The sequence below is a fragment of the Diospyros lotus genome, chromosome 7, assembly GCF_014633365.1.
Source record: "Diospyros lotus cultivar Yz01 chromosome 7, ASM1463336v1, whole genome shotgun sequence".
NCBI lineage: Eukaryota > Viridiplantae > Streptophyta > Magnoliopsida > Ericales > Ebenaceae > Diospyros > Diospyros lotus.
The window spans coordinates 27,647,889-27,672,370 of NC_068344.1; the positions used below are offsets into that span (position 1 = coordinate 27,647,889).

At 38.4% G+C, this 24,482-nt stretch overlaps 1 protein-coding gene across 2 annotated transcripts; it reads right to left on the reverse strand.

The window, feature by feature from the left end:
- Positions 1–10,101: 10,101 nt before the first annotated feature.
- LOC127806407 (lysine--tRNA ligase) lies at positions 10,102–21,558 on the reverse strand. Of its 2 annotated transcripts, XM_052343672.1 has the most exons (18): positions 21,402–21,558; positions 21,227–21,302; positions 18,060–18,128; positions 17,779–17,944; positions 17,589–17,682; positions 14,626–14,711; positions 13,904–14,022; positions 13,771–13,827; positions 13,492–13,617; positions 13,096–13,378; positions 12,884–12,980; positions 12,624–12,780; positions 12,157–12,300; positions 11,971–12,039; positions 11,751–11,894; positions 11,470–11,521; positions 10,589–10,665; positions 10,102–10,449 (listed from the first exon to the last, which is right to left on the reverse strand). In XM_052343672.1, exons 1-17 carry the CDS (start codon positions 21,479–21,481, stop codon positions 10,616–10,618), a joined length of 1,869 nt encoding a protein of 622 aa, XP_052199632.1. In that variant the 5' UTR covers positions 21,482–21,558; the 3' UTR covers positions 10,102–10,449; positions 10,589–10,615. The 2 variants fall into 2 exon arrangements, with proteins under 2 accessions (XP_052199632.1, XP_052199633.1); XM_052343673.1 differs by lacking the exon at positions 10,589–10,665 and having other exon boundaries at positions 21,402–21,557.
- Positions 21,559–24,482: the final 2,924 nt, after the last annotated feature.

Consider the following 24,482-nt stretch of genomic DNA (forward strand, 5'->3'; position numbering starts at 1 on the left):
AAAGCGAATCTTAGAGAGTATTCAAGGGATTCTCCTTCTGGTGGGATAAGCACTATTCCCACTCCACTCCCTTGGGAACTGGCAGCCCCATCAACAAACAGTAACCACTCTGTACGATCAGTTGAGAATCACTGTGAGCTATCAATTGTGTTACCTCAAGTTTTCGGGCTAACCTCAAACCAGCGATTAGTGCCTCATACTCGGCCACATTATTCGAACTTGGAAAAGCGAATCTTAGAGAGTATTCAAGGGATTCTCCTTCTGGTGGGATAAGCACTATTCCCACTCCACTCCCTTGGGAACTGGCAGCCCCATCAACAAACAGTAACCACTCTGTTATGCTCTTTTCCTTGGCCTCCTTGGAGGGTGTACATTCGACAATAAAGTCTGCCAATGCTTGCCCTTTTATAGCCTGCCTAGGATGATATTGTATGTCATATTCACTCAACTCAATGGACCATTTGGTGAGACGACCGGAACACTCAGGCTTTTGCAAAATGCCTCGTAATGGTTGGTCTGTTAGTACGCTAATGGAGTGAGCTTGGAAATATGGCCTCAACTTTCTGGAGGCGTTCAATAGGGCCAGTGCCACCTTTTCTGTGAAGGGATAACGCGTTTCTGGCCCTTGTAGAACCTTACTGACGTAGTACACTGGTCGATCCACCTGCCCTTCTTTTTTAATCAGTACTGCGCTTACTGCTTTGTCACTTACACCCAAGTACAAATATAACATTTCCCCAGTTTCAGGTCGAGTCAATAAAGGGACTTCCTTCAAGTACTCTTTTAATGCCTCAAATGACTCTTGGCATTGCTCCGTCCACTCAAACTTTTTCCCTGTCCTTAACGTCTGAAGAAACGGGAGTTCCCTTTCGGCCGATTTGGAGAGGAAACGCCCAAGAGCCGCCATTCGACCTGTCAGCCGCTGCACTTCCTTAATTGATGTTGGGGGTTCCATATCTAGTATCGCTTGTATCTTTTTGGGGTTCGCCTCGATGCCCCTTTGTGTGATCATATATCCTAAGAATTTTCCAGACTGAACGCCAAATGCACATTTTGCTGGGTTTAGGCGCATTTTGTATTGCCTAAAGACTCCAAGCACTCGTGCCAGCTTTTTAACATGCGATTCCTTCTCCCGACTTTTCACGATCATATCATCGACATATGCTTCCATTGTATCACCCAATAATTCCTTAAAAACTTTATTCACCATGCGTTGATAAGTGGCCCCCGCGTTCTTGAGCCCGAATGGCATAACTCGGTAACAATATGTCCCTTTTTCTGTAATGAATGATGTTTTCTCCTGATCTGGAGGATACATCATTATCTGATGATACCCTGAGAAGGCATCTAAGAAGCTCATTAGATGGTACCCAGATGTTGCATCCACCAGACGATCAATCCGAGGTAATGGGTAGGAATCTTTAGGACACGCCTTGTTGAGGCCAGTGAAGTCTATACACACGCGCCATTTTCCGTTGGGTTTTTTAATCATAACCACATTGGCCAACCACTCTGGATATAACACCTCTCGAATGAAACCTGCCTTTAGTAGCTTATCAATTTCTTCTTCTAACGCTGGTAGCCTATCAGGGGCGATATTCCTTTTTTTTTGTCGAACAGGCTTGAACTGAGGATCCACGTTCAAATGGTGACATATCACGTCGGGACTAATCCTTGGCATATCCCTCGGTGTCCAAGCAAAGACATCCAAATTTTCTCTAAGGCACCCCATGATTTCATCTTTTACTGGTTTTGGAAGCTTCATGCCCACATACACTAACTTCTTGGGATCTGTGTCACTTAATCGCACTGCTTCTAACTCTTCCACTGGTTGGGGCTTGCGAGCAGTCTTTTCTTCCAGGGATTTGTGTATGGCTTTCTCAGCGATAGATAAAGTCTCTTCTGCCTTTTTTCCTTTTGTGGACGATACGTAACAGGATCTTGCCTTCCTCTGATCTCCACGAACTTGCCCTACTCCTGAGAGCGTGGGGAATTTCATTAATAAGTAGCAAGAGGACACTACAGCCCTCATATCATTGAGGAGCGGTCGGCCTAAAATCATGTTGTATGCTGCAGAAGGGGCTTTGACCACCATGAAATTCGCCTGTCGAGTCACACTTTGAGGGTCGGCGCCTAATGTGACAGGTAGTTGAACAGATCCTGCTACCGAGACAGGTTCTCCAGTGAAGCTGTACAGGGGAGAGGACACTTTTCTTAACCGGTCTTGGGATATGTTCATTTGTTCGAAACAATTCCAATAGATTAGATTAACAGAGCTGCCGCTATCCACCAAAATTCTACTGATGGGGTGTTTGGCGATAACTGCAGAAATTACCATTGGATCATCATGTGGAAGTATTATATCACCTCTATCAGCAGGGGTGAACGTGATTGGCTCCTCGTCCTCTCTCACCTCCATCACAGAGTTGACTTGGTAGGCCTGACGGGCATAGGCCTTTCGAGAAGAAGAAGTATTCCCAGCTAAGGTCTCGCCCCCAGAGATAACATGAATAGCTTGATGAGTCGGCTCATTGTCAGGGGGGGCCACCATTCTGTCATCCCTTATCCCTTCATTCTGCCGTAAATTTCGTCTATCTTGACCTTCGGGCATTTCTTCCCTTCTTTGACGGTCTCTGTCATTTCTTCCTTCAGTCCTTACATATCTTTGCAAGTGCCCTTCATGAATGAGTGCTTCTATCTGATTTTTTAGTTCCCTACACTGATCGGTAGAGTGTCCCCGAGTTCGGTGATACCTGCAGTACTCTTCTTGATTTCTCCCCATGGGGCGATCTGCCTTTTTCGGAAGCTGGAGGAGACCAGACCCCTCTACTGTCGCCAATATAGTTGATCGGGGTTGATTGAGCCTAGTGTAATGATGGAATTGTGGCCCCACTGTATCCGACCTCCTGGTCCGTTCTTTTCGCTGGTTTGATCCTTCTTCAATATCTCGTTCTTTCCTCTTTCTTTCTCCGTCTTCACTTCCCCCTATCGTTTTCATCATTTCTGCATGGAGTATGTACCTGTTAGCCCGGACGAACAGGTCTGCCAGAGATTTCGGAGGGTCCAGGGATAATGATTCCTGCAAAGGGGTTAGTCGTGTCCCTTGGAACATGGCAGACACCGCCATTTCAATCGGTAAATTACAGGTCTCAAGTGTGGCATTTCGAAATCTGTCCACGTAGTGCCGTAGGGTCTCTTTATTCCCTTGTCGAATGCTAAGCAGATATGTCGCGTCCTTCTTTCTCTGACTGTTAATAATGAATGCTTTGATAAATTCTGTTTTTAACTGCCCGAATGAAGAGATAGATGTCTCGGGTAAGCCGTTAAACCAGGCTCGAGCATGACCAGTTAGGGTTAAAGGAAATGCCCTGCACATTATCTCGTCGTCCCATCCATGAAGCATCATTAAAGATTCATAATTTTGAACGTGATCGTACGGGTCGTCCTTTCCTGAATAAGGATTTATTTGAGGCATCTTGAACTTCCTCGGCAAAGGTTTCTCCATTACCTCGGCCACGAATGGTAGCTTTCCTCTGGATTGTTCCTCAGAGGTAGGTAATAACTTATTCTGTTGTAGGACCCGCTCAATCATCTTTTTCATATCGGCGGCCTCTCGTGCACTAAATGCAGTAGGGTTATCCTCAGGCCCATCATTTTGCTTGGTTATGGGTTTTGCCTCCCGGCCTCTTTCCATTGGAGTGCTGGCTACTGTTTCCGAATATCTTCCTCGTTGTGGGCTTCGTCTTTCTGTCTTTCGACGGTCAGTTCCTCCATAATTTTCTCGAAGGGGAGATGTTTGGCTGTGATCTTCCCTTAAAGGAGACCTTGGTTGATTGTTTCGATTTTGGACAGGTTGAACGTGGGTTTCAGGGCTTGCGTCTCGATAGGAGTCGTTCTCTGGTACCTCCCGACGAGCCCTGTGAGATGGAACTATCTCCGGGATGAACTTTCTCAACGCAGCTGGGATTGTCCCGTGGGGGACCAAACTTTGCAAAATACCAGCCATTTCCCTCAGAGCTTGTATTCCTTCAGCGTGTTGCTGTCGCAGGGCTTCGTACTCAGCCCAAGGTACGACAGATGGGATCTGCATACCTGAGTAGGGTCCCGAGAGAATATGTGGGGCGGTAAGAGGAGGCACCTGAAGTTGGGCCCCCAGTGGGTGAGAGGGCTCTGGAAGGGGCGGCTGCTGGTGTGTGAGGGACGGGTGACCCTCACGAGGGGATTGATGGGTGAGGGACGATTGGCCACCATGGGTGAGGGGAGGCTGTCCCTCATGGGTGAGGGGCGGATGGCCCCCATGGATGAGGGGTAACGGGCCATCGCGAGTAGACTGATGCTGATCTTCCGCTCGAGGGAGGGTTTCTCGTCGAGGCGATTGGGCCCCACGGGAGAGGGTCTGGCGATTGCTTCGAGTTTGAGCCATGATGAGGGAAGAGTGTTGCAGCTTTTTGTTTGCGTTTCCCACAGACGGCGCCAATTGTTGTTACACGATTACAACAATAAAATTTATAAAATGGGAAACCACCGATGGATGACCCTCGTATGGCGTATCTGAGCGATGAGTGAGTCTCCCGGGGTAATGTGGCAGCGATGGGTGAGTCTCGTAGGGCGTTTCTGAGCGATGGATGAGTTTCCGGAGGTGTTTCTGAGCAATGGATGACCTATCAGAGAAAGAATCGGTTAGGAGCGCGAGCGAAAGTCCCCGCGCGGACCCTCCGATGCTTAAGTTAGATCACCGTAGAAATTGAGTATTCGAAAGTAAGAGAGTAAATGCGAGAACCAGAGATTGCATACCGAATGAGGGAAACTGACCTCCTATTTATAGCAACAAGAGGGGCATCCATGTGTCGCGTGCTCCGAGTTTTGTGGCAAGAATCTCGGAGAGGCTTTGACCAAGTCTCGCGAGAATAGTCTCAGGCCGACTTTCTTGGAGGCGGTGGTGCAAGGATAGGGGGCACGTGGCACGTGGCTGTCAGTGCGGCGCCTTGGGTGACCCTCACCCGGGGGTTTGCATGAGTGCAGGCAAGGAGAGCACGAGGGGTCGCGCGCGCAAGTGCACGGAACCGGGTGCGAAAGGGGGGCGTGCGCGAGGGCGCGCGCGGGAGGCTGTCCGTGCGAGCGGTTGCGCCCACGGGCGGCTACGTGCGCGGGCGGCCGCGAGCAAGATGTGCGCGGCCGCCTGCCGGCAAGGGCGCGCGGGGCCGCCTGTGCGCAGGGGGGGTGCACTCGGGGGTACCTCACCCCCGAGTGACCCTCTCTCGGGGGGGAGGACCGCGCGCAAATGCGCGCGGCCGCCCTTGTGCAGGGGCGCGCGCGGCCGTGCGCGCGCCCAGCTGCGCCCGCGCAGCTGGGCGCCCCTGGGTGGGGGCACTCGGGGGTACCTCACCCCCGAGTGACCCTCTCTCGGGGGGAGGGCCGCGCGCAAATGGGCGCGGCCGCCCTTGTGCAGGGGCGCGCGCGGCTGTGCGCCCGCCCAGCTGCGCTCGCGCCGCGCGCTGCTTGGCCGGGCGAGCGCGGAGGGCCGCGCTAGGCGCGCCAGCGCCCGCACCCCTGGGTGGCCTCCTTCTGCCGCGTGGCGCTTCCTCAGGCCGCCATGTGGCGCTTCCTCAGACCGCCACATGGCACTTTTTCAGGCTGTCAGGCTTTGCATCGCTCTTCAGTATCTTCACGCATAACACCTAGTTTTATATTTTAATTCATTTCTGAGATTCCGGCGGTGTTAACTGTCACCGCCACGGTTATACATATACGAAATGGAACTGCTACAATACAAATAGTACCATTATATATATTAAATATTTTAATATTATTTTTTTTATATACATGTGCGTGAAGTGAAATGAAAATGAAGTAAGCTTCATAATTTGGGCATGCAGCGGAAGCTATGAGGATCTGTGCAACGGTCGAAAATCATGAATGCGGGCCGGGGGGGGGGGGGGGGGGTTTGAATATTTATATATATTGTATAAATATTGGAATGCAAATATGGATACATGCATTTTTCAAATGGCTCAAGTAGGGGTGGATTTAGGAATAGATATAGGCGAGGGTCAGTTCAGATCCATAAGTATTTTAGCTCTTCTTCCCTTTAATTAGGCTTGCAAATATGGGGGAGGACTAAATTTAGAGAGACTGTAGCCCGTGCTTACCCTCCTAAATTCATCACTGACCTTAAGTTATATTTAATTACAATTAGATAGATGGATGTTTAATTCATTTCTCTACTACCTTCTCCATTTTCATACATGTATGCATAATGCATTACTCATTGTCTTACATACAAATACAATGTCTATTATCATTAATGTAAGAGTGATCCAAATCTATTTAGGGGCGAATCTAAGGGGCAGGCACGGGCTGTAGCCCGTGCCAGTCTTAGCCATTTTCAAATCTGTCTTGCGAATTTGATTCATTTGAGGAAAGAAAGACTGAAATAACTTATGAATTTGAAAATGAGCCTTTATGTGAATCTATCTTTGAATTTACTAGATTCCTTAAAAGGGTGGAAGGGAGATGTAGAACTAAAAATGAAAATGGGTTGAACCAATTAAACTAACCATTCCTTCCATTGTTGTTGGAATAAAGAGTCTTTTTTTTTGTACCAGTTCCATCAAAAAAATAAAAAACAATTGTGTAATCAATAAAGGCACCTATATACATGTTAGGTCTTTTATATGGTTTTGTTCTAGAATGTGTCCGCATTTATATTCTTTTTTTTTTTTTTTTTTTTTGGTGGTTGCTCTTCTTAGATCTTTTAATTAATTTGCAGCCCCAGTGATTTTTAATTTGTAACGCTGCTAACAAGGCTATTTTATTTTAATCCCGTTACTTAGAGAAAATAAATAATGAGTATCCATTAGCTAGTTCCCCTAAATGGTAACATTTTCTTTTTCCCCCTCGTAGGAAGAACATGAAGAATGAAAATAAGGTTACTGTTGCTGTTTTAAGCCGAACAATGGAGGTGTTAATTAGCTTTGGATATGAATGACTAATGACTATATAAACAAAAGGGTTTCATTCTTTGACTTCATTTATGGCTGAGATATTGTCTGTTGTCACGCCCATAAAATTAATACTGAGAAGGTCCGCAATTGAATATGAGAGAGAGAGAGAGAGAATTGCAAGTATCCCATCTATATGGTTAATTGTAGGGCCAATATCACTCTTCGAGGTCAACTGATTAAGCTGGATATATAGCCATTGCCATGTGAGAGAGTGCAACTTTCATGGACAGGAAATGACAAAATATGTGCAACTTGAAAAATTCTTTAATTTCTCTACTTTAATTCCATCAATTCATCTGCCCCCTAGCTGACATATATATATATGTACAATCTTATATATATAAACCAACACATATGCACCATGTTGATATATAGAACCGAGGAAGAAGTACCCCTCTCTTTTGCCCCATATTAAATTAATGATATAATAAAACCCTAATATTATTATCTGTTGCAGGCCGTATTAATTGTTATATGACAGTGGAGAAGCATCTGTCTCTTGCTTTATCCTCCCATGGCAATGCCTTTGTACTGTTAAGTACCTCTTTGTATCCCTCCTAATTCTTTTTAATTAACTAATCTCTTATGATTTTTCAAGGGTTTGTTGACTATCTTTTCAGAAATCATCCTCCCAAATGGCATTAGTAATTTATGGAGCTATTTTCAGTGCAAATAATTAATGGAAAAACAAGCAAAAAAGGAAACCAAATCTCAAATATTTTAAAAAGTGTATACACACACATATATATATATATATTATTCCATGCATTTTCCAAGTCATTCTTGTAGACCCGACTGAACTCACATGATCCAAAACTCAATGAAGTTTTCTGATTCACTTGGGTCCAACAGATAGCTTCAAAAGTTGGGATCATTTGTGTGATGGTTTGGAAGTAGCGAAGTTTAACGGAATCCACTTATTAATTAATTGATATTCCAAGAAATAATGAGATGGTTCGCTGGCAATAATTGCCATTTGCTTTAAGAATTATATATAGAAAATTGGTTGTCTCATGATGGAGATGCTATTCTTCTGAGCCTGAACACATGGGTTTGATCAGTAATTCAACTTAATAATTATCATGCAAAAGGAGCTAGACTATCCATATATAGAATCCAAGCATAAAAATAAGCTTCTAGGGTACTTGAAAGAACCCAACTTCCCATCATGCATGTGAGAATACATATAACCCTGCCTGGAATTTGATTGCTTTGGCCGGCTGGCTGATATATGGTTAATTAAACCAATATTTGTAGATATTGTTATATTGCATCTTCTTAAGTACAACAAATGTCGTTCTATTACATCTGAATACAGATAGTGGAGGCCAATATACCATGTGGTTAGTGACATCTGATGAGTATTAACTCGTAGGACTTCAATAATGGAGGCCTGCCATTGACTCCTTGACAATGATTGATTTGCCTATGAATGGTTGACCTGTTAAGTCTGATGAGCTTCTTATGACACCGTCTATACATCTTAAACTCTTTAATTCGTCTTAGTGTAATTTTTTTTTTTTAATTACTTGAAAATTTTAAACCCGTAATACTTAATACTATATATCTTAATTATATAAAATACTGAATTTTCTATCGTATTGATCGCAAAGCATGTATATACATACATAGACAAATATTATATGAATATATATGGGTCCATATATTGGATCATATCTCTTCTTCCCTCGTATTCATACTAACAGGTGGCGTCGGTACACATGGTTCGTGCATGCATTGATAGTGTAATGGGCGACAATCAGAGGTGACTCCTGTTTCCATCTTGGGTTGTACGAAGGGAATCTCTAACTATAAACTATTCCTATCCAAACCCACTTTACCGAGTTGAGAACTTTAGCACTGAAAGGGATGGATCGGAAGAGTGCCAACAAGTCATGACCCAAACCTGCCATCAGATCGTTCATAGCCTAGAAAAGAAAATGAACTGCCTAGATAATGAGAAAACAAATGAAGAGGAGAAGGAACAAAGCCTTCTGCTGAATTATTGATGCTAAAGAAGTCAATAATGTCCTCAAATGAGCAATAGATGCCCGCTTTTACCCACCCTTTCCTGCCCACCAGTGCTTTTTGTGTGGTGCTGTACTTGGGCTTCTCTTATCCCCCATGAACTTGAGTCTGATTCTTGAAAATAGGGTTAGATTGGGTGGAGAACTTTTGGGGGAGAGAAGATAGGGATGGGAGGGGAGAGAGAGAGAGAGAGAGAACAAAAAGAATTGATTCTCAGAATAAATTATATATATACATATATGTATGGTCCTTCACTACTAGCTACCTAGCTATGAGTGGAAAAGTGATTTGGGGCTGTTGTCACATAGTAGGTGCTTTGAATCATGAATAGCTTTCAACCTTTCTGTGCACTTTTAATGGTATGTGGAATGCACAATAGGTCCACTTTTGCACTGTTTTTATTTTCCTGGTGAGATTTTCTTGTCCAGTCCCCGCCTACACCCATTTGTTGTTTGTCATTCTTCTCTTCTCATGGTGCTTTCTCTCTCTTTCTCCCAAACAAAGGATTGCCAAGAAAATTTCATGATTGCTTCTGGTAAGGACTGCCCCCATCTCCAAAGTGTGAGGCTACAATTGCTTCTCACACTGTAGATATATGGCCGCCGACCTGAGGTCTGGATCCACTCATGGTGTCTTCCTCTCTTCTTGGCAACAACTCAAAGCCTACGAAGAAATCAACCCCCCTCTCTTGGAGATTTCAAACGTACCATGTCACTTGATTGGATTGGCATTTGGCATCTTAACTAGAGATGAAAGGGACCGTTCACGTCGCAATTTTGTTCACGGCTCTTCAAATGGCATTCAAAGCTCTCCACTTTCTTTGCTAACGTCTCTTCTTTTACTTTGCACAAAAATTGTGTCATAATTTAAACCCAGACCCGAAGCCTTTATAAGCCCAAGACTTGAGGCTGACAGTTCCAAGCCATCACCCTAATCTTTTGCTAAAAACCCACTTGTGCATATCCCTTCAAAGCTATCAAATGCCTAGTTCGATCAAAGCCATTGGTGCCCTACCAGTTCAAGCTTGGCATAATACAAAATGGCCAGAGTATAAATACCCCCAGTCCCAGAAGCTAACGAGTTCTCTGGAGTCAAGAAAATATATATACGTAACCCGGACTACAATGAGGATTTGCTTTCGAAGAATTTAAAGTATACTTAAAATGTTGGGTAAACTTAGGGGTGTACTTGCCAAAAATTTAGCAAGCATAAGTTCATAACTTCTTAATTGTCCCCTGCCCCATGACAAAGGGCTGAGGATTCACTAATCAGAACCCTAGACTAAATGTTACAGTAAACCAGAACAAGTAAATGATTACAGTGAAAATTTAACCACCAAAAAATCAACAGCTGTCCTCACTCTCGGATCTGATAAAAACATTATGGTGTCTGACATTTCAATCCAATGCTGTTGTTGCTGCAAAAAAAGGAGAGGACAAAAAGGCATCACATAACGATCTATACTAACAAAATCATCAACCATTATAAGGCTAACATTTATGCAGACAATATGCCCAAAAACAAAAAAACCAAAAATGAGTGGCATCACAAGAGACCAAAACGCCATATGCCCAAAGCCCAAATTACAGTATATTCCTCATGACATGCATAATTTCTTCAAACCCTCTCAGCCCTGCCAAACAATAACAAAGAATTACCTTCCTTGGTTAAATTTTCCTTTTGCTAAGCAAAATCTGGATCAAACAAGGGGTAGGAGTTAAATCACTTTAAATTTCAATTATTATTTTTTCCTTTGTTTCTTTATGCCTGGATCAGTTACCTAAATTTCCATTCTGGCTTTCACAGTGTTCTTATTCAAGTGCATCAAATCTTTTTTTCCTCATTTTTGTGAAGCCAAGTGAGTCACATGCAAGAGACTTTGGATGTTCAGAGCTTTATGTGATCCAATTTTTAGTTTCTGCACTATTAATTATTTATTTAACAACAAAAATCACAAGCCTTAAAGGCCAGTGACACTTAACGCCAATAGTAAATACCCCTAGGTGTAATTACCAAAAAATTTCCCTCATCAACTCTAATTTTATGCAATCCACAAAGACTACAGACAAACTTCACTAAAATCTTGACATAGCCCTAAATATTCTTACTAAAGGGTCTAATACATCCTCCTCACTCTCTTCCACGACCCTATAAAATTATACGTCCCCAGTAGGTTGTTGCTCTGCTCTGGGGTTCACAAACCCCCAGAAGCCCTAAAAATATTCCTGCTCATTCAGGTCATCAAGACTTCACCATTTTGTTTACCATTAAGGAACAGCTACAGTTGTGCCCATCATCAAGCAAGATGGATAATGGTCAGATCCAACTCCAAGGCATAACAGCACTGGATTTGGACAAGACTGTAAATCACATGCAACATAAAATCGTATATTGCTTCCTCATTTACTGATTGAAAGCAACCATGCATAGCACATACCTTTAGCAGGTGGCTCATCCTGAGGCTTCATCGCTGGAAACAGCAGAACTTCCTGCCCACCAAGTAAAATTGGAGATGAGTAGGAAAGCTCACGATGAATAACCAATGCATGATACAGAATTTGCAAAATCCATCCAAACACATCCAGCCCTAACCCATAAGCCACCAATGTTAATTAAATAACATTTAAATTCAAGGAAAATGAAAAGTACCATGAGGACATGAAGGATAAAATTTGAAAACAAGACATTCACATGGTGCCACTCAGGGAAAGCACAAACCTTGATGTTCTGTGAATCTGTCAACAACATTGCAAGTCGGTCAATACCCAAGCCCCACCCACCTGTCGGGGGCAGACCATATTCAAGAGCCGTACAAAATGTTTCATCCAAAGCCATTGCTTCATCATCACCTGATTGTCGGTCCTGAAATTTTCAAAGCCTTAAGAGTTCAGCACACTACACAAGATACCACAATGACAATTCTTAGCAAAATTAATACCTTGAGTTGGTCAGCAAAGCGTTGCCGTTGTACCACGGGATCATTCAACTCCGTGTATGCATTGCAAAGCTGAGTATGAGATACAGCAGTAAAAAGCACTCATCAAACTGACATATATGCACACACACACACAAGATAGAAAAATAAGATTTGAAAGAATCAGATTGAAGAGCTGGTCTGACATACTTCATGCTTGTTGATGAATAATTCAAAACGTTCAGTAAGCCCTGGCTTGGACCTATGCCACTTTGCCAATGGACTCATTATCTCCGGATGGTTAATAATGAAGGTAGGGTTCACACATGTATCCTCTAGGAAGTGCCCCACAAGCTGCATTGAATGTAAACACTAATCATAACATGCAAAATAATGTTGTATCATTAAATCTAAAGCATATAAAGGTACAGTAACTACATAAATAGGTATAGGATGCAAGAAATATCAATTAAGAGGTCATAGCATGAACTAAACCTAGAGCACAAATATGTCAGATAATGCAAAAAATTACGAGACTATGATGCATAACTGAATTTTGAAACTAGATTATGAGAATAAATCTTGCCCACTAGGCTATAATGTTATCAAATGAGTAATAATAGGAATAATAATGGTATAATTGGTCCAGAGAGACAGAACAAAGATAAAGGATTTACTTTGTCCAGTAGACGAGCAGTTGTCTGTGGAGGAGGGCATTTGATATCCAACTTCAGACATGCATTTGCCAAATATTTGTTTGCTTCATTACTAGAAAGATCCTTGGGTATGCTAAGGTTTGCCATCTTTTCCAACTCCTCTATCATGTCAATCCTCCTGCAAAAGTTATGAAAAGAACAGAGACTTTTCCCAATAAGCTTCTGATGCAGAGGCAAGAAATCAATTTAATCTAACAAAACCATTGCCTATGTCCAGAGACCTGAATGGAGGAGTGAAGTCTATCTCAATTGGGTCATTGCCCAACCCATTTGCATGATATTTAATTTTATAGCCACCCGTAAGTTCCTTGATCATCCCTGTTTCAATCAAAGCAAGTTAACGAGGAATATGAAAGAACAAAATTATATAGAATTGATGACATGAACAAAAGGAACACCATGTTTACAAAGACAATTGTCACTGCTCACTAACCACTCAACATTTTCTCTGTCAGCTCCATCAAGTCATTATAGTCGGCAAAAGCCATATAAAACTCGCAAGTAGTAAACTCAGGATTATGTGTCAAGTCAATTCCCTCATTCCTGAATTGTTTCCCTATCTCGTAGACACGGTCCAGTCCACCAACAACTAGCTCCTTAAGATAAAGTTCTGGAGCAATCCGCATGTATAGCTTCATGTTCAGGTCATTGTGGTGGGTCACAAATGGACGAGCAGCTGCTCCCCCAGCAATCATGTTCATCATGGGTGTTTCAACCTTAAAACCACGAAAATTGCTTAATGGACCATAAACAGAATTATGTAGCTTATGAAAGGAAAATGATACCACATCAAAACAAGAACCATGGCATCAGGAAAAACAGCATTTACCTCTAAGAAGTCAAGATTGTTGAGAAAGCTTCTAATGTAAGAAATAATCTTCGCCCGGGTTTTGAATATTTGTCGAACCTCCACGTTCAACATCAAATCCAAGTACCTTTGACGGTATCGAGTTTCCTAGAAGTATTAAAAAATCAGCACCTTGTTTTTGGTGGCTTGGGCCCCCTTTCATGATTCTGTCCTTTTTTTCCTGTGTGTGCGCCGCCGGGGAGAGGGGGGGGGGTTGTTTATGCAAATAACTAAGCAAACTGCTCAAGTACTATTTTGTACCTGATCCTTTAGTATGTAAGTCTCAGGATTCCGGCCACTGCCAGGGACCCACATATCCTGTACATAATAAAGGTATTCATGTCAACAAAGATCTCAAGAGACATCAGATGCATTCTCAAAAGGGATTTCTTACCTTCACATTGATGTTTTCTGCACCAGGACCAGCCTTTTGCCGTGGCATCATATGGAGACAATGCGACAACGGGATGAATGATCTTGGAAAAATACTCAACTCCCCCCTTTTACTTTTTCCTTCAAAAGTGGCAAATATACATTAGAAAAGAAAGAAAATATGAAGAAAATGAACTCCATTAAGATACATATCCACCAAATGAATTGTAACACTGCAACAGCCACTGCACACTCCTAAATGCATTATTCCATTAGCAAGAAAAGAGAATGAAATGATAGAAAAACTTTTGAAATATGGTAAGAACAGATTGTCATCATCGACCATAGGTTTGGAAATTAGAGATTTGAATATACGTTTTGGCCTTTTAGTCATCAACTCTAAGATGACGCCTTCTTACAAGCTCAACGAAGGCAACACATTTGGATACAACGAAAAAGGGACTACCAATAAAATTCAGACCTTACACCTGTAAAGTAAACTTTCAAAAGCTAGAAGATCAAACACACGTGGGAATTCTGCTGGTAAAGGTAATAAATATCAACTTCATTCTACTTCCTAGTTAGCTAGTAAATTTTAATTATCCAAAAAAACCAACAAGCACCAAAACCAGTATTGAAAGAGCCTCCTCTAATGCCCATCTACTATGGAAGAACAAAGGTGTAGAACGGGGTTTAAGGTCAGTTAAATATTTGTAAATTGATAATAATAGAAGCATTCTATACCTGGATACCCAGTTACACCAACAATATCTCCACGTTTCACAGCAGAGTGGAACTTGCCAAATTCAGCTTCATCCATATCTGATGTCCTGCAATAGTTCCATACATTAATCATTTAATACTTTTCTGCAGCTTGCACAATCAATTACATTTTTATCAATGCCACAGTTAACTGCATTATAATTGTAATTTTGATCTTGTCCAATTATAGATTGGTAATGGAATAATGTTATATTTAAATATAGGAGTACTAATAAATTTTTGGTATACTTGTGCATTATTTGGAAAGGTATAACCTCCTGTTGAACCAATATACACACATTTCCAGTCCATCATCTGGCTATGTTTCCAGAACAATGTGTTTAACAAACACATTCCATTAAGTGGTTATGGTTTCTAGATTTTACCAGCTAAATAGCTAAGAATATGGTGTCATGTTTCCATGTACAGGCTGGTTCACAATATCAACTGTCATGGAACAGAACGACATCAATTATATTCATTCACAGGGGCAGATCCATGCATGAGCTCACAATTAAAATTAATTTTTAATATAAAAAATTAATTTTTTAATGTAAAAAATAATAAATTTTAATAATAATTCCGTCGAAAAAAATTCCAGCCCACCCCAAAATTTGTGATGTGTAATTTTATACCTCAAAAAAAAAAAAATTTAGCCTCCCCCTACATAGATTTCTGAATCCACCCCTATTCATTCACCACCATCTCATGAAACTTTTCAATATGAGGATGGTGTTGCAACATTATCTCATCATTCCATCACTATAGTTGCATCAAAAACGGGCCTCCTGCATAAAAATTCTTTTGCATGGAATTGTATTGTCAATCCGACTTTTAGAAGTCAATTGACATTATGAATGCTAACTTAGTTAGCATAAGGTAGAATTAGTGTTGATGATAAATGATGACTAGCAAAAGAAAAGAGGAATTGAGAAATTCATATTTTAGGAGAGCCTGGTATTGCTACCCAGAATGTGCCTGCATAACACAACACAATGATCAAACACATATTCAAATACATTAAACATAGGAGTGAAAACGGAAAAAGGCATACAACACCAACAAACTTCTAACATTCAGCATTGTCATGCAAAAACTATATGGATGATACATATAATACCACATGCGACATGCAATTAGCAAAAGCAAAAAGGAAAAGAAAAGAAAAACAAAACAGGAAAAGAACAGCCAACCTAACTTCATGTGTTTCTAATTGAAATAAACAATTTAGAGATTTGAAAAAGAAAACAGCCAGATCACCAAAAAAACAAAAGGAAAAGAAAAAATATATATATACAGAGTGGGAAGACATCTCATGCAACAAAGTTTCCCACCGCATGGCAAATCCAGCAGATGTTGAACAGACTTGTCCTGGCTTGCCTCTGAGAGCTACATGACTATGATTTCATCTTGAGAAGAAAGAAGCAAAAGGAGGCAAGTCAAAGCTAAAAAATCTTTCAGACAAAAATAAGTACCTGAATGGGATCTGTAAAGCTTGACAAAGACGGCTCTCTGAAGTTCTATACATCTCTTCCTCTCTTACTCTAAGAAGGTCAACGCCAAAAGCTCTTCATTGTTATTTTTATGTTTGGCTTACGCTTTTTTTATGTTTTAGACACTGTAACAAAAAAAAGAGAGAGAGAATCTTATCCAAAGGGCACACGAGGCATGCACCTCACATCCTTAGGTGAGGGCCCCCCTTCAACAAAGGCAGACAAAGTTGCACATTACGCATGGGCACACTTAGAAAACTATGTTTTCCAATATCCTATACTGGAATGTGAACAACCTTCTAAAAACTGAAGACACAGAAAGTTAATTACCCATGCCAATCTCACAACTACAATCAACATTAAGATTATCTCATCGATACTATCTCAAAGCAAAGCTTTGAGTGCCAACAATCAACACAAATTGGAATCACATAAGCCGCTCGTTCAGCCAATTAAGCCAAGCTGGTGGACAACTATGAATTTCAGCAAAGACAAGTTCAGCTCAAAATTAGTTTGAAATCACCTTTACAAAGCATTTATGGGCTTCCAAAATACAAAAAGGAAAAAAAAAATCTTTGAAGACAAGTTCAAGCTCAACTACAGTACTCAGATACGCTCCTACTCAACTCTGTAGCTTTGTTCAGAATGAAGGTCAATTTAGGAAAGAGCAATATTTCTAAATGTAGTGGTTGGGCAGACCTTTTACATTAGCTGCCACTTGTGGTCAGGGCATGGGCCATTTTCCATCTTCTTTCCAGACTTTCCATAAGGATCATTCCATAAGATTATAGGAGCACAAGAGGTACCTTCAATAGCCTTTTCACATGCTTTCTGCCCCTTTTCCACAGTCCAGTTTCAACGGAGAAAGGCTTTTATGGGCCTTTACACAAAAGGGCAAAATGTAGGAAGCCTAGAAGGTATCTAACACATTTGTTTATCTATTTTACATTACAATATGAATTCTATGAGAGGATTCAACTCAGGTGCATATCTTTGATTTCATGTTGATTGCATAAGCAGTTGCCTATGCAACACAGGATAATAGGATGTCATATTGACTGGGCTGGAAGGAAAATAAACTTAAACTCACGGACATAAATACTGGCAAAAACAATTGTGGTCAAAGAACTTTTTAATAATCAATGAAGTACTAATTAAAATACCTGATATTAGATAAAGCTCCAGAGACATGTTGAAAAGATTCAAATAATTGCTACTACATGCCAAAACAAATAAAACTAACCACATAAATGCGCAGACTGGAATGAGATGATACATGCAATGACATCGACATCCAATATAGTCCACGGTCCACTAGAGAAGAAAATACATACATATATATATGTATAAATAAGATATCTACGAAGAAAAATATTAATTTCATGACACTTTATGAAGCAGATGCAGCTCAGAAAATAACACACTTCCCAAAAGTTGGTCCTATTTAACTACCTTGCATCAGCCATAACTTGTACTTTTGCACCATCTGCATGCAAATCATAGAAGAACAACTTCGATGAAGAGGATCGCTTGTTCATAACTCGCCCTTGCAAAAGAAAAACATAACATGGCTTTATGTTAAGACGTGTTTATAGTGATGTATACTTCCCTGCCTAATGATCAAATTTCTACATTTTAATACCAGCCAAAGATATTTGAACATCCTCCAGATGATCCCCATTGCTAAGCCCTTTATACTTCTCTATGTATTCAAGGATGGACATTGAAGCATGAAATTTGTGAGGATAGGGATTAATCCCTGCACTCTTCTGAGATGCAAGGGCTTTCAGTCTATTTTCAAAATATTGCTGCATGGAAGGGGAAAAAATTGCTTAGCATAACTATTAGTTTCCTAGAAGACAAGAACACAATAAATGAATCATAATTATTAAGCTAGGAAGTTACAAGCAGGTAATTATTTACCGTGGGATCCATGTCCTCCTCGTCTACTGCTTGGGGCTTCTGAACCTGCAAATTTGACATGGCAGCAGCCTAGGAGAGAACAATTACTTGTCAGATAATAGAATGAGAGGATAACCAACTTTGAAGAGAAAAAACAGAGTCCATAGATCTGACGATCAAGAGAAGCGGAGAATCATATTTAGTAGCTTTGATCAACTGCTACGCATTGTTGTTTTTATGGTGAGTAGGATTGCAAGAAAGTAAGTGATAGTGTAGTAACATGGTAGACTAATGTATTAAAGGATTTTACTGGTAGTGGATGTGAAGCAGAACCAATAATAAGAATGCAAGAATTAACTAGGATGCACAATATACACTCAAGTCAATTCTTAAATAAATGTAAATAATCAAAGTCTGGATATGAATACATCTCAAAAGGATTTATATAGACCATAAATCCTACCTAATTAGGAAAGATATATCCAAAATGAAGATTGTATGCTAATTAGAATAGAAATATAATCTTTCAAAAACTACTTAGGAATAAATAAAATATACTAGAATATACATCTCAAAAGGATTCATATAGACTATAAATCTTAGCTAATTAGGAATTATATCAAAGATGAAAATCTTATCCTAATTAGGATGGAAATATAATTTTTCCAAACTACTTAAGAAAGAAATAAAAAATAAATAAAATAATAAATTATACTAAAAAATAAAAAAATATATAAATTTCTATATTTTTTTCCTAGAATAATATCTTTCAAAATATTTCCTTTCATGTCCCCCATCAGATTTTTTTGCAATAATTTACAGGATCACCACATTTGAGTAGTTGGAATTGAAACTTAGTTAGAGTTAACACACACTTGCCTAAACTGGACAACAATTATCAAACTAAACTAAAAAGTGTGTGTGTGTGTGTGTGTGTGTGTGTGTGTGTGTGTGTACATATATAGAATTTTAATTATTTATAGGCCCATTCATAAAGAATATTTGGTGTTGGACAAACTTTTTGTAAAGCTATGATAAACCACTTCATATAATTATCTTTATGGTGGATTAGAATAACAAACAGGTAAGTGAGCTTGGGAAAATGTGGTAGAATAAAGTGTCAAGGAATTTTATTGGTAATAGATTCTTTTGGGATTGATTAAAGAAAACACCAAATTTGCATGCTTGGAATAGAAAACTTATTCCAAGCTGACATCAAAACTCGCCTAAGCTGGACTCAGATTATCAAACTAAACTAAATGTAATGCAGATATAATTTTATCTTACAATATGTTTGGATTGAGGGGGAAGGAAAAAGAAGAAAGGGAAGGGGAAACAAACCCTTTGTTTGGAATAAATTTAAGGAGAAGAGGGGAAGGGTATAAGAGGGACCATAATCCAAACATTTGAGTAGTTGGAATTGAAACTTAATTAGAGTTAACACACACTTGCCTAAACTGGACGCCAATTATCAAACTAAACTAAAAAGTGTGTTTATGTGTGCGTGTGTGTATATACACACCCACATATATAGAATTTTATTTATTTATAGGCCCATTCATAAAGAATATCTGGTGTAGAACATATGTTTTGGGAAGCTTTGATAAACCAAATCACCCTTTTTTTTTATAGTGGAGTAGAATTATGAAAAGGTAAGTGGGATTAGTGCGTAATGCCATAGATCAAGCCTCTAGGGATTGTACTAGTAATGGATGCTTTTGGTAATAATTTATGAGATCACCACATTTGTATAGTTGGAATTGACTTGTTTGGAGTTAACATCTAAACCCAGCTAAGATGTACACCAATTATCAAACAGAACTAAAAACATATACAATGTTATTTTTAGGGCCTTCATAAGGAATATTTGGTATAGGACAAACTTTTTGTAAAGCTATGATAAACCACTTCATATTATTATCTTTATGGTGGATTAGAATAACAAACAGGTAAGTGGGATTGGGAAAATATGGTAGAATAAAGTGTCAAGGAATTTTACTGGTAATAGATTCTTTTGGCATTATTTAAATAAAACACCAAATTTGCATGCTTGGAATAGAAAACTTATTCCAAGCTGACATCAAAACTCGCCTAAGCTGGACTCAGATTATCAAACTAAACTAAATGTAATGCAGATATAATTTTATCTTACACTATGTTTGGATTGAGGGGGAAGGAAAAAGAAGAAAAGGAAGGGGAAACAAACCCTTCGTTTGGAAGAAATTTAAGGAGAAGAGGGGAAGGGTATGAGAGGGACCATAATCCCCCTCCCTCCCCCTCATTCTTTTAAATTTTTGTCGCCTCCAAATCAGTGGGGGGGTAAGAGAGAGGAAAGAAACCTATTTCAATAATTTCACGTTAATTTAATTGTTTTGCCCTTTTCCCTCTTTCTTCTAAAACAGCTTCATTAAAACCATAAGGGTTATTTATATTGAAAATTTAACGTTATAAACCTTTCCTCCCCTTTCATTTTCTCTTTAACTCACAAACAAGGGGAAGGCAATTCCCTTCCCTGACCTCATTAAACATCCAATCAAGAGAAAGCTAACTACTTTTCCTTCCCCCTCCCTCCCTTCCCTTTCCTTTCTTATATAAACCCTTCCTTCCTCTCCCCTCAAAACTCCCAAACATAGCATTAGGGCCATTCATAAAGGGGGAAAAAATATTTTGGTGTAGAATAAATTTTTGGGACTCTTTGCTCAACCACTGCATACTATTATTTTTATGGAGGGGTATGATGACAAAAAGGTACACAGGATTAGTGTCCAATATGATAGAATAAAGTCTCAAGGCTTTTACTGGTAGCGGATGCTTCAGGGAATAACTTAAGGAATTTTAGAGTTAATCTAAATGCCAGACGATAGGCTAATTGCAAAGGCCCACTTCTTGTCATTTTACTCCTTTCTGTTCCCCATTTTCATTGTTCTAGTTGTCAATTTCAGAAAAAATAAATAAATGATTTCAGAAACTATTTCACCAAATGCATTCTCCATGCCAAGCAAAGTAACAAAGAAACAGAAGTTGAACAACCACAAGAACTCAGCAAAACCCACAAGCATGACAACAAAATCTCCAAAATCAACTCTATCGATAAGATCAAATCTCAAAATTCATCAACATTTCCCATTCCGCTTGCCTAAAGAAAGCACGAGAAAGAAGACGAATTAAACGAAGGCAGGGGCGGTTACCTTCTTAGCCTTCTCCTCTTCTTTACGCCTCCGTTCCTCTTCCTTCTGCTTGTTCTTTAGCTCTCTCTTCTGGGCACTATTCATTAAATCAAAACAATGAAAAACTGAACGAAACTCCGCTGTCTACCATATGTACGCACATATATGAAAGGCAATATTGGGAAAGAAGTCTCACCTTTTGCTAGGCTGGGAAGGAGTGCCCGTCACAGATAGATCTGCCATCGGATTTGCTATTTCATCAGCTGGGCCTTCCATGGCAATACAGCCGGAAAAGAGAAATTGAAGCGGAGATAGACTCTGGGCTTTAACAGAGAGTAGGGTTTTTGAGTGCTTCTTTATATACATACACGAAGAAAGAAATGGGATAAATTTCGCATATTACCCTATAGTTCTATTAAATTTCACAGATTACCCTTTTGTTTTTAAAATGCCACTATTTTTTTTTTAGGTTAATTATTCACAACACATACTTCTTTTCTTAAGTGATTACAAGTTAAATTTAAAAAAAAAATCCAAAATACCTTTGCCTCTTATACTCGCTTTTTCTTACTTCTTAAACCACGAAAAAATAAAATTATTTTAACATTTACATCATCATTAAAAAATGATAATAAACGTTTGTAACAGTCAATAATAAATGTCATCAACAAACGAAAAGACTTGAAAAGAAGAAGAAAAAGAATTGGAACCCCATATACAATGGTTTTAATCAAAACTCACAATAAAGAAAAAAAAAATTAGACAGAAATAAATTTATCAGCGAATTCTAGATGTCTAACGACATTATAAAAAGAAAATGAGAGAAAGTATATTAAACTATTTTAAGTTTATTTTGGTACTATTTTGGATATTTATGTATCGTTTTTTTTTTTTTAATAACTCAAGCATCAGAACTTACGCCATAATATTCTTAGAAGAGATAGGCCTCATCCCAACCCGCTCCCAAATAAATTATGATTTAATCTTCATATAACGTCTTTAAAAGATTTCGAACCTAAAATATCAGACATATTCACCACTTATTCTTACCATTAAAATTACCCGTAAATGTATCCGTCATCAACTTTAATTACTCACAAAGGTATACACTCAGCAATCAGCCTTTCAACTCAAATTAACATGACTCCAAAACTTACTCCGTTACCTAGTGGATGGGAAAATAATTCAAATTCAATATTATATATATATATTTATATAAAGACTTAGTGAGCAGTGACTGCAAGTGCTTGTCAACCAAGCAAAGCCGACTAAGTGCTTGTCAACAAAGCAAATATTGGGAAATTGATTTGAAATTTTCAAGGTAGTAAGCCGACACAATGTATAAATTTTCCAAAACATATTTCATTTATTCATTTGAAGTTCTTTAAAAACTTTATAATTTTTTTAAAATTTATTCAAGCCCTACAAATTTCTTTTTTGCCATTTAATAGTTTTTAATGTGATTTAGTGAAATTTTTCAATAACAAGATAATAAAAAGAAAATTAGTTTAAATAATTTTAATATAACTTATCTGTAAAACTAAGATGAACATTAATTATATTTTATATATTAGAGTCTTAGTATTTTTTTTTTTTTTATTTAACATTCGGGAACATTAACTACTTATTTTAATAATTTAAATGATTTTAATGTAATCCAAATTTAATATAGTTAATATAATTTAAATAATAATATATAAAAATACCTATATATATATGGAGCTCAACTCTAGAGTTTTTATAACATATTAATTGCATATATCTATCTATTTATCTATCTATAGATTGGGAAAGAGTAAAAGTTTGATTTATTTGAACTAATTAAATTGAACCAACCGAACTTGTGGGTTCGATTTGATTTTTTTTTTTTGTATCAGTTTGGTTCAGTTAATTTTTCTCAAAAGTTCAATTTTTTAGTTGGAATAACTAAATCGACCAAATTTTAAAATATTGTTGTTTTAATATTTATAAAATGATATCTTTTTATTCAATTTTGTGTATTTTTTATATGTTACTTTAGTTTTCTTTGATTTTTTTACGTTTTTTCGATTTAATCAATTATGTTCGATTTATACAGTTTGAATTTGATTTTTTTTTATTATTAGTTAGTTCGATTTTTCAACTTAGTTGGTTGGTTAAATTTGATTTTACTCCTAAATTCGATTTAATCGGTTAGTAAATTTTAGTCGATTCGATAACTAAACCAATTATTTACACACCCTTACTATATACCTATATATAAAGTGTATTTTATCTATTTAAAAAATTAATTACCCATTTATTTTATCAATTGACATATTTCCAATAACAAAAATAAAAAAAGGAAACTCAATGAATACATTTCTTTATATTAATACAAATTTAAAAATTCTATTAAATTTATTTAAACTTTTTGACTCTTCCGTTCAATAACAAAAATAAAAAAAAAATGAAAGGACACTCATCAAATACATTTATTTATATTAATAAAATTCTTAAAAATTCTATTGAATTTATTTAAATTTTATAATTTCCATTCAATAGCAAAAAAATAAAACAAATGAAAGAACACTTAGTAACTAAATTTATTTAGAGGGATGCTATGGATTGGCTTGATAAAACCTTTTTGTGTTTATCAAAATAAAATATTTTTGTTTGAACTTATTTTTTTATTTTGTACACAAATAGGGAAAGAATGAAGATAATGAGGATGCTATGTGTAGCACCCCAAGTGCTACGATAATTAATAAGAGAAAACCTATACTAAAAATAATAATTAGTTCTCATAAATTAGAAATAAAATTATTTAATTGTGCCATAACTCAAGGCAAGCAAAACTCAACCAACAAAATGTAAATTTAAATGAAATATCCCTCAATGCTGAAAATAAAATGTATAACAATCTCTAAACTAGTCAACAATGACCCAGAAATCTTATAGGCATCGAGTGGCCTCCACGTACACACTGCTAGTGTCCCCCACTGTTATTACTAGAACCCGCCTCAAGAGCTACCTCGCTATGACCTGGAATGGTGAAGAGTACAAGGTGAGTCACAAGACTCGGCAAGTCATAAACAATAAAAGAAAATTTAAAGCTAAGACAAAGAAAAGCTAAACTCGTCAAGACTAACTCATCTCAAAACTCATAGATAACCGGTCATAAACTAATGGATAACTGATATGAATTTGAGGGAATTAATATATTGGCATGTCTTATATGGTTGCGTAAGTTCTCGTATAGATGTGGAATAAATAAACATCACTCATGCAAGTATATATGCAAAACTGGACAAAGCCC

Excerpts from the sequence above, each read along its gene's own strand:
- LOC127806407 (XM_052343672.1), bottom strand. The coding sequence starts at position 21,481 with ATGGAAGGCCCAGCTGATGAAATAGCAAATCCGATGGCAGATCTATCT. Across the intron at positions 13,379-13,491 it reads ACAATCTTGACTTCTTAGAG|GTTGAAACACCCATGATGAA; the intron begins GTAAATGCTGTT and ends CGTGGTTTTAAG. Across the intron at positions 12,981-13,095 it reads GACAGAGAAAATGTTGAGTG|GGATGATCAAGGAACTTACG; the intron begins GTTAGTGAGCAG and ends TGATTGAAACAG.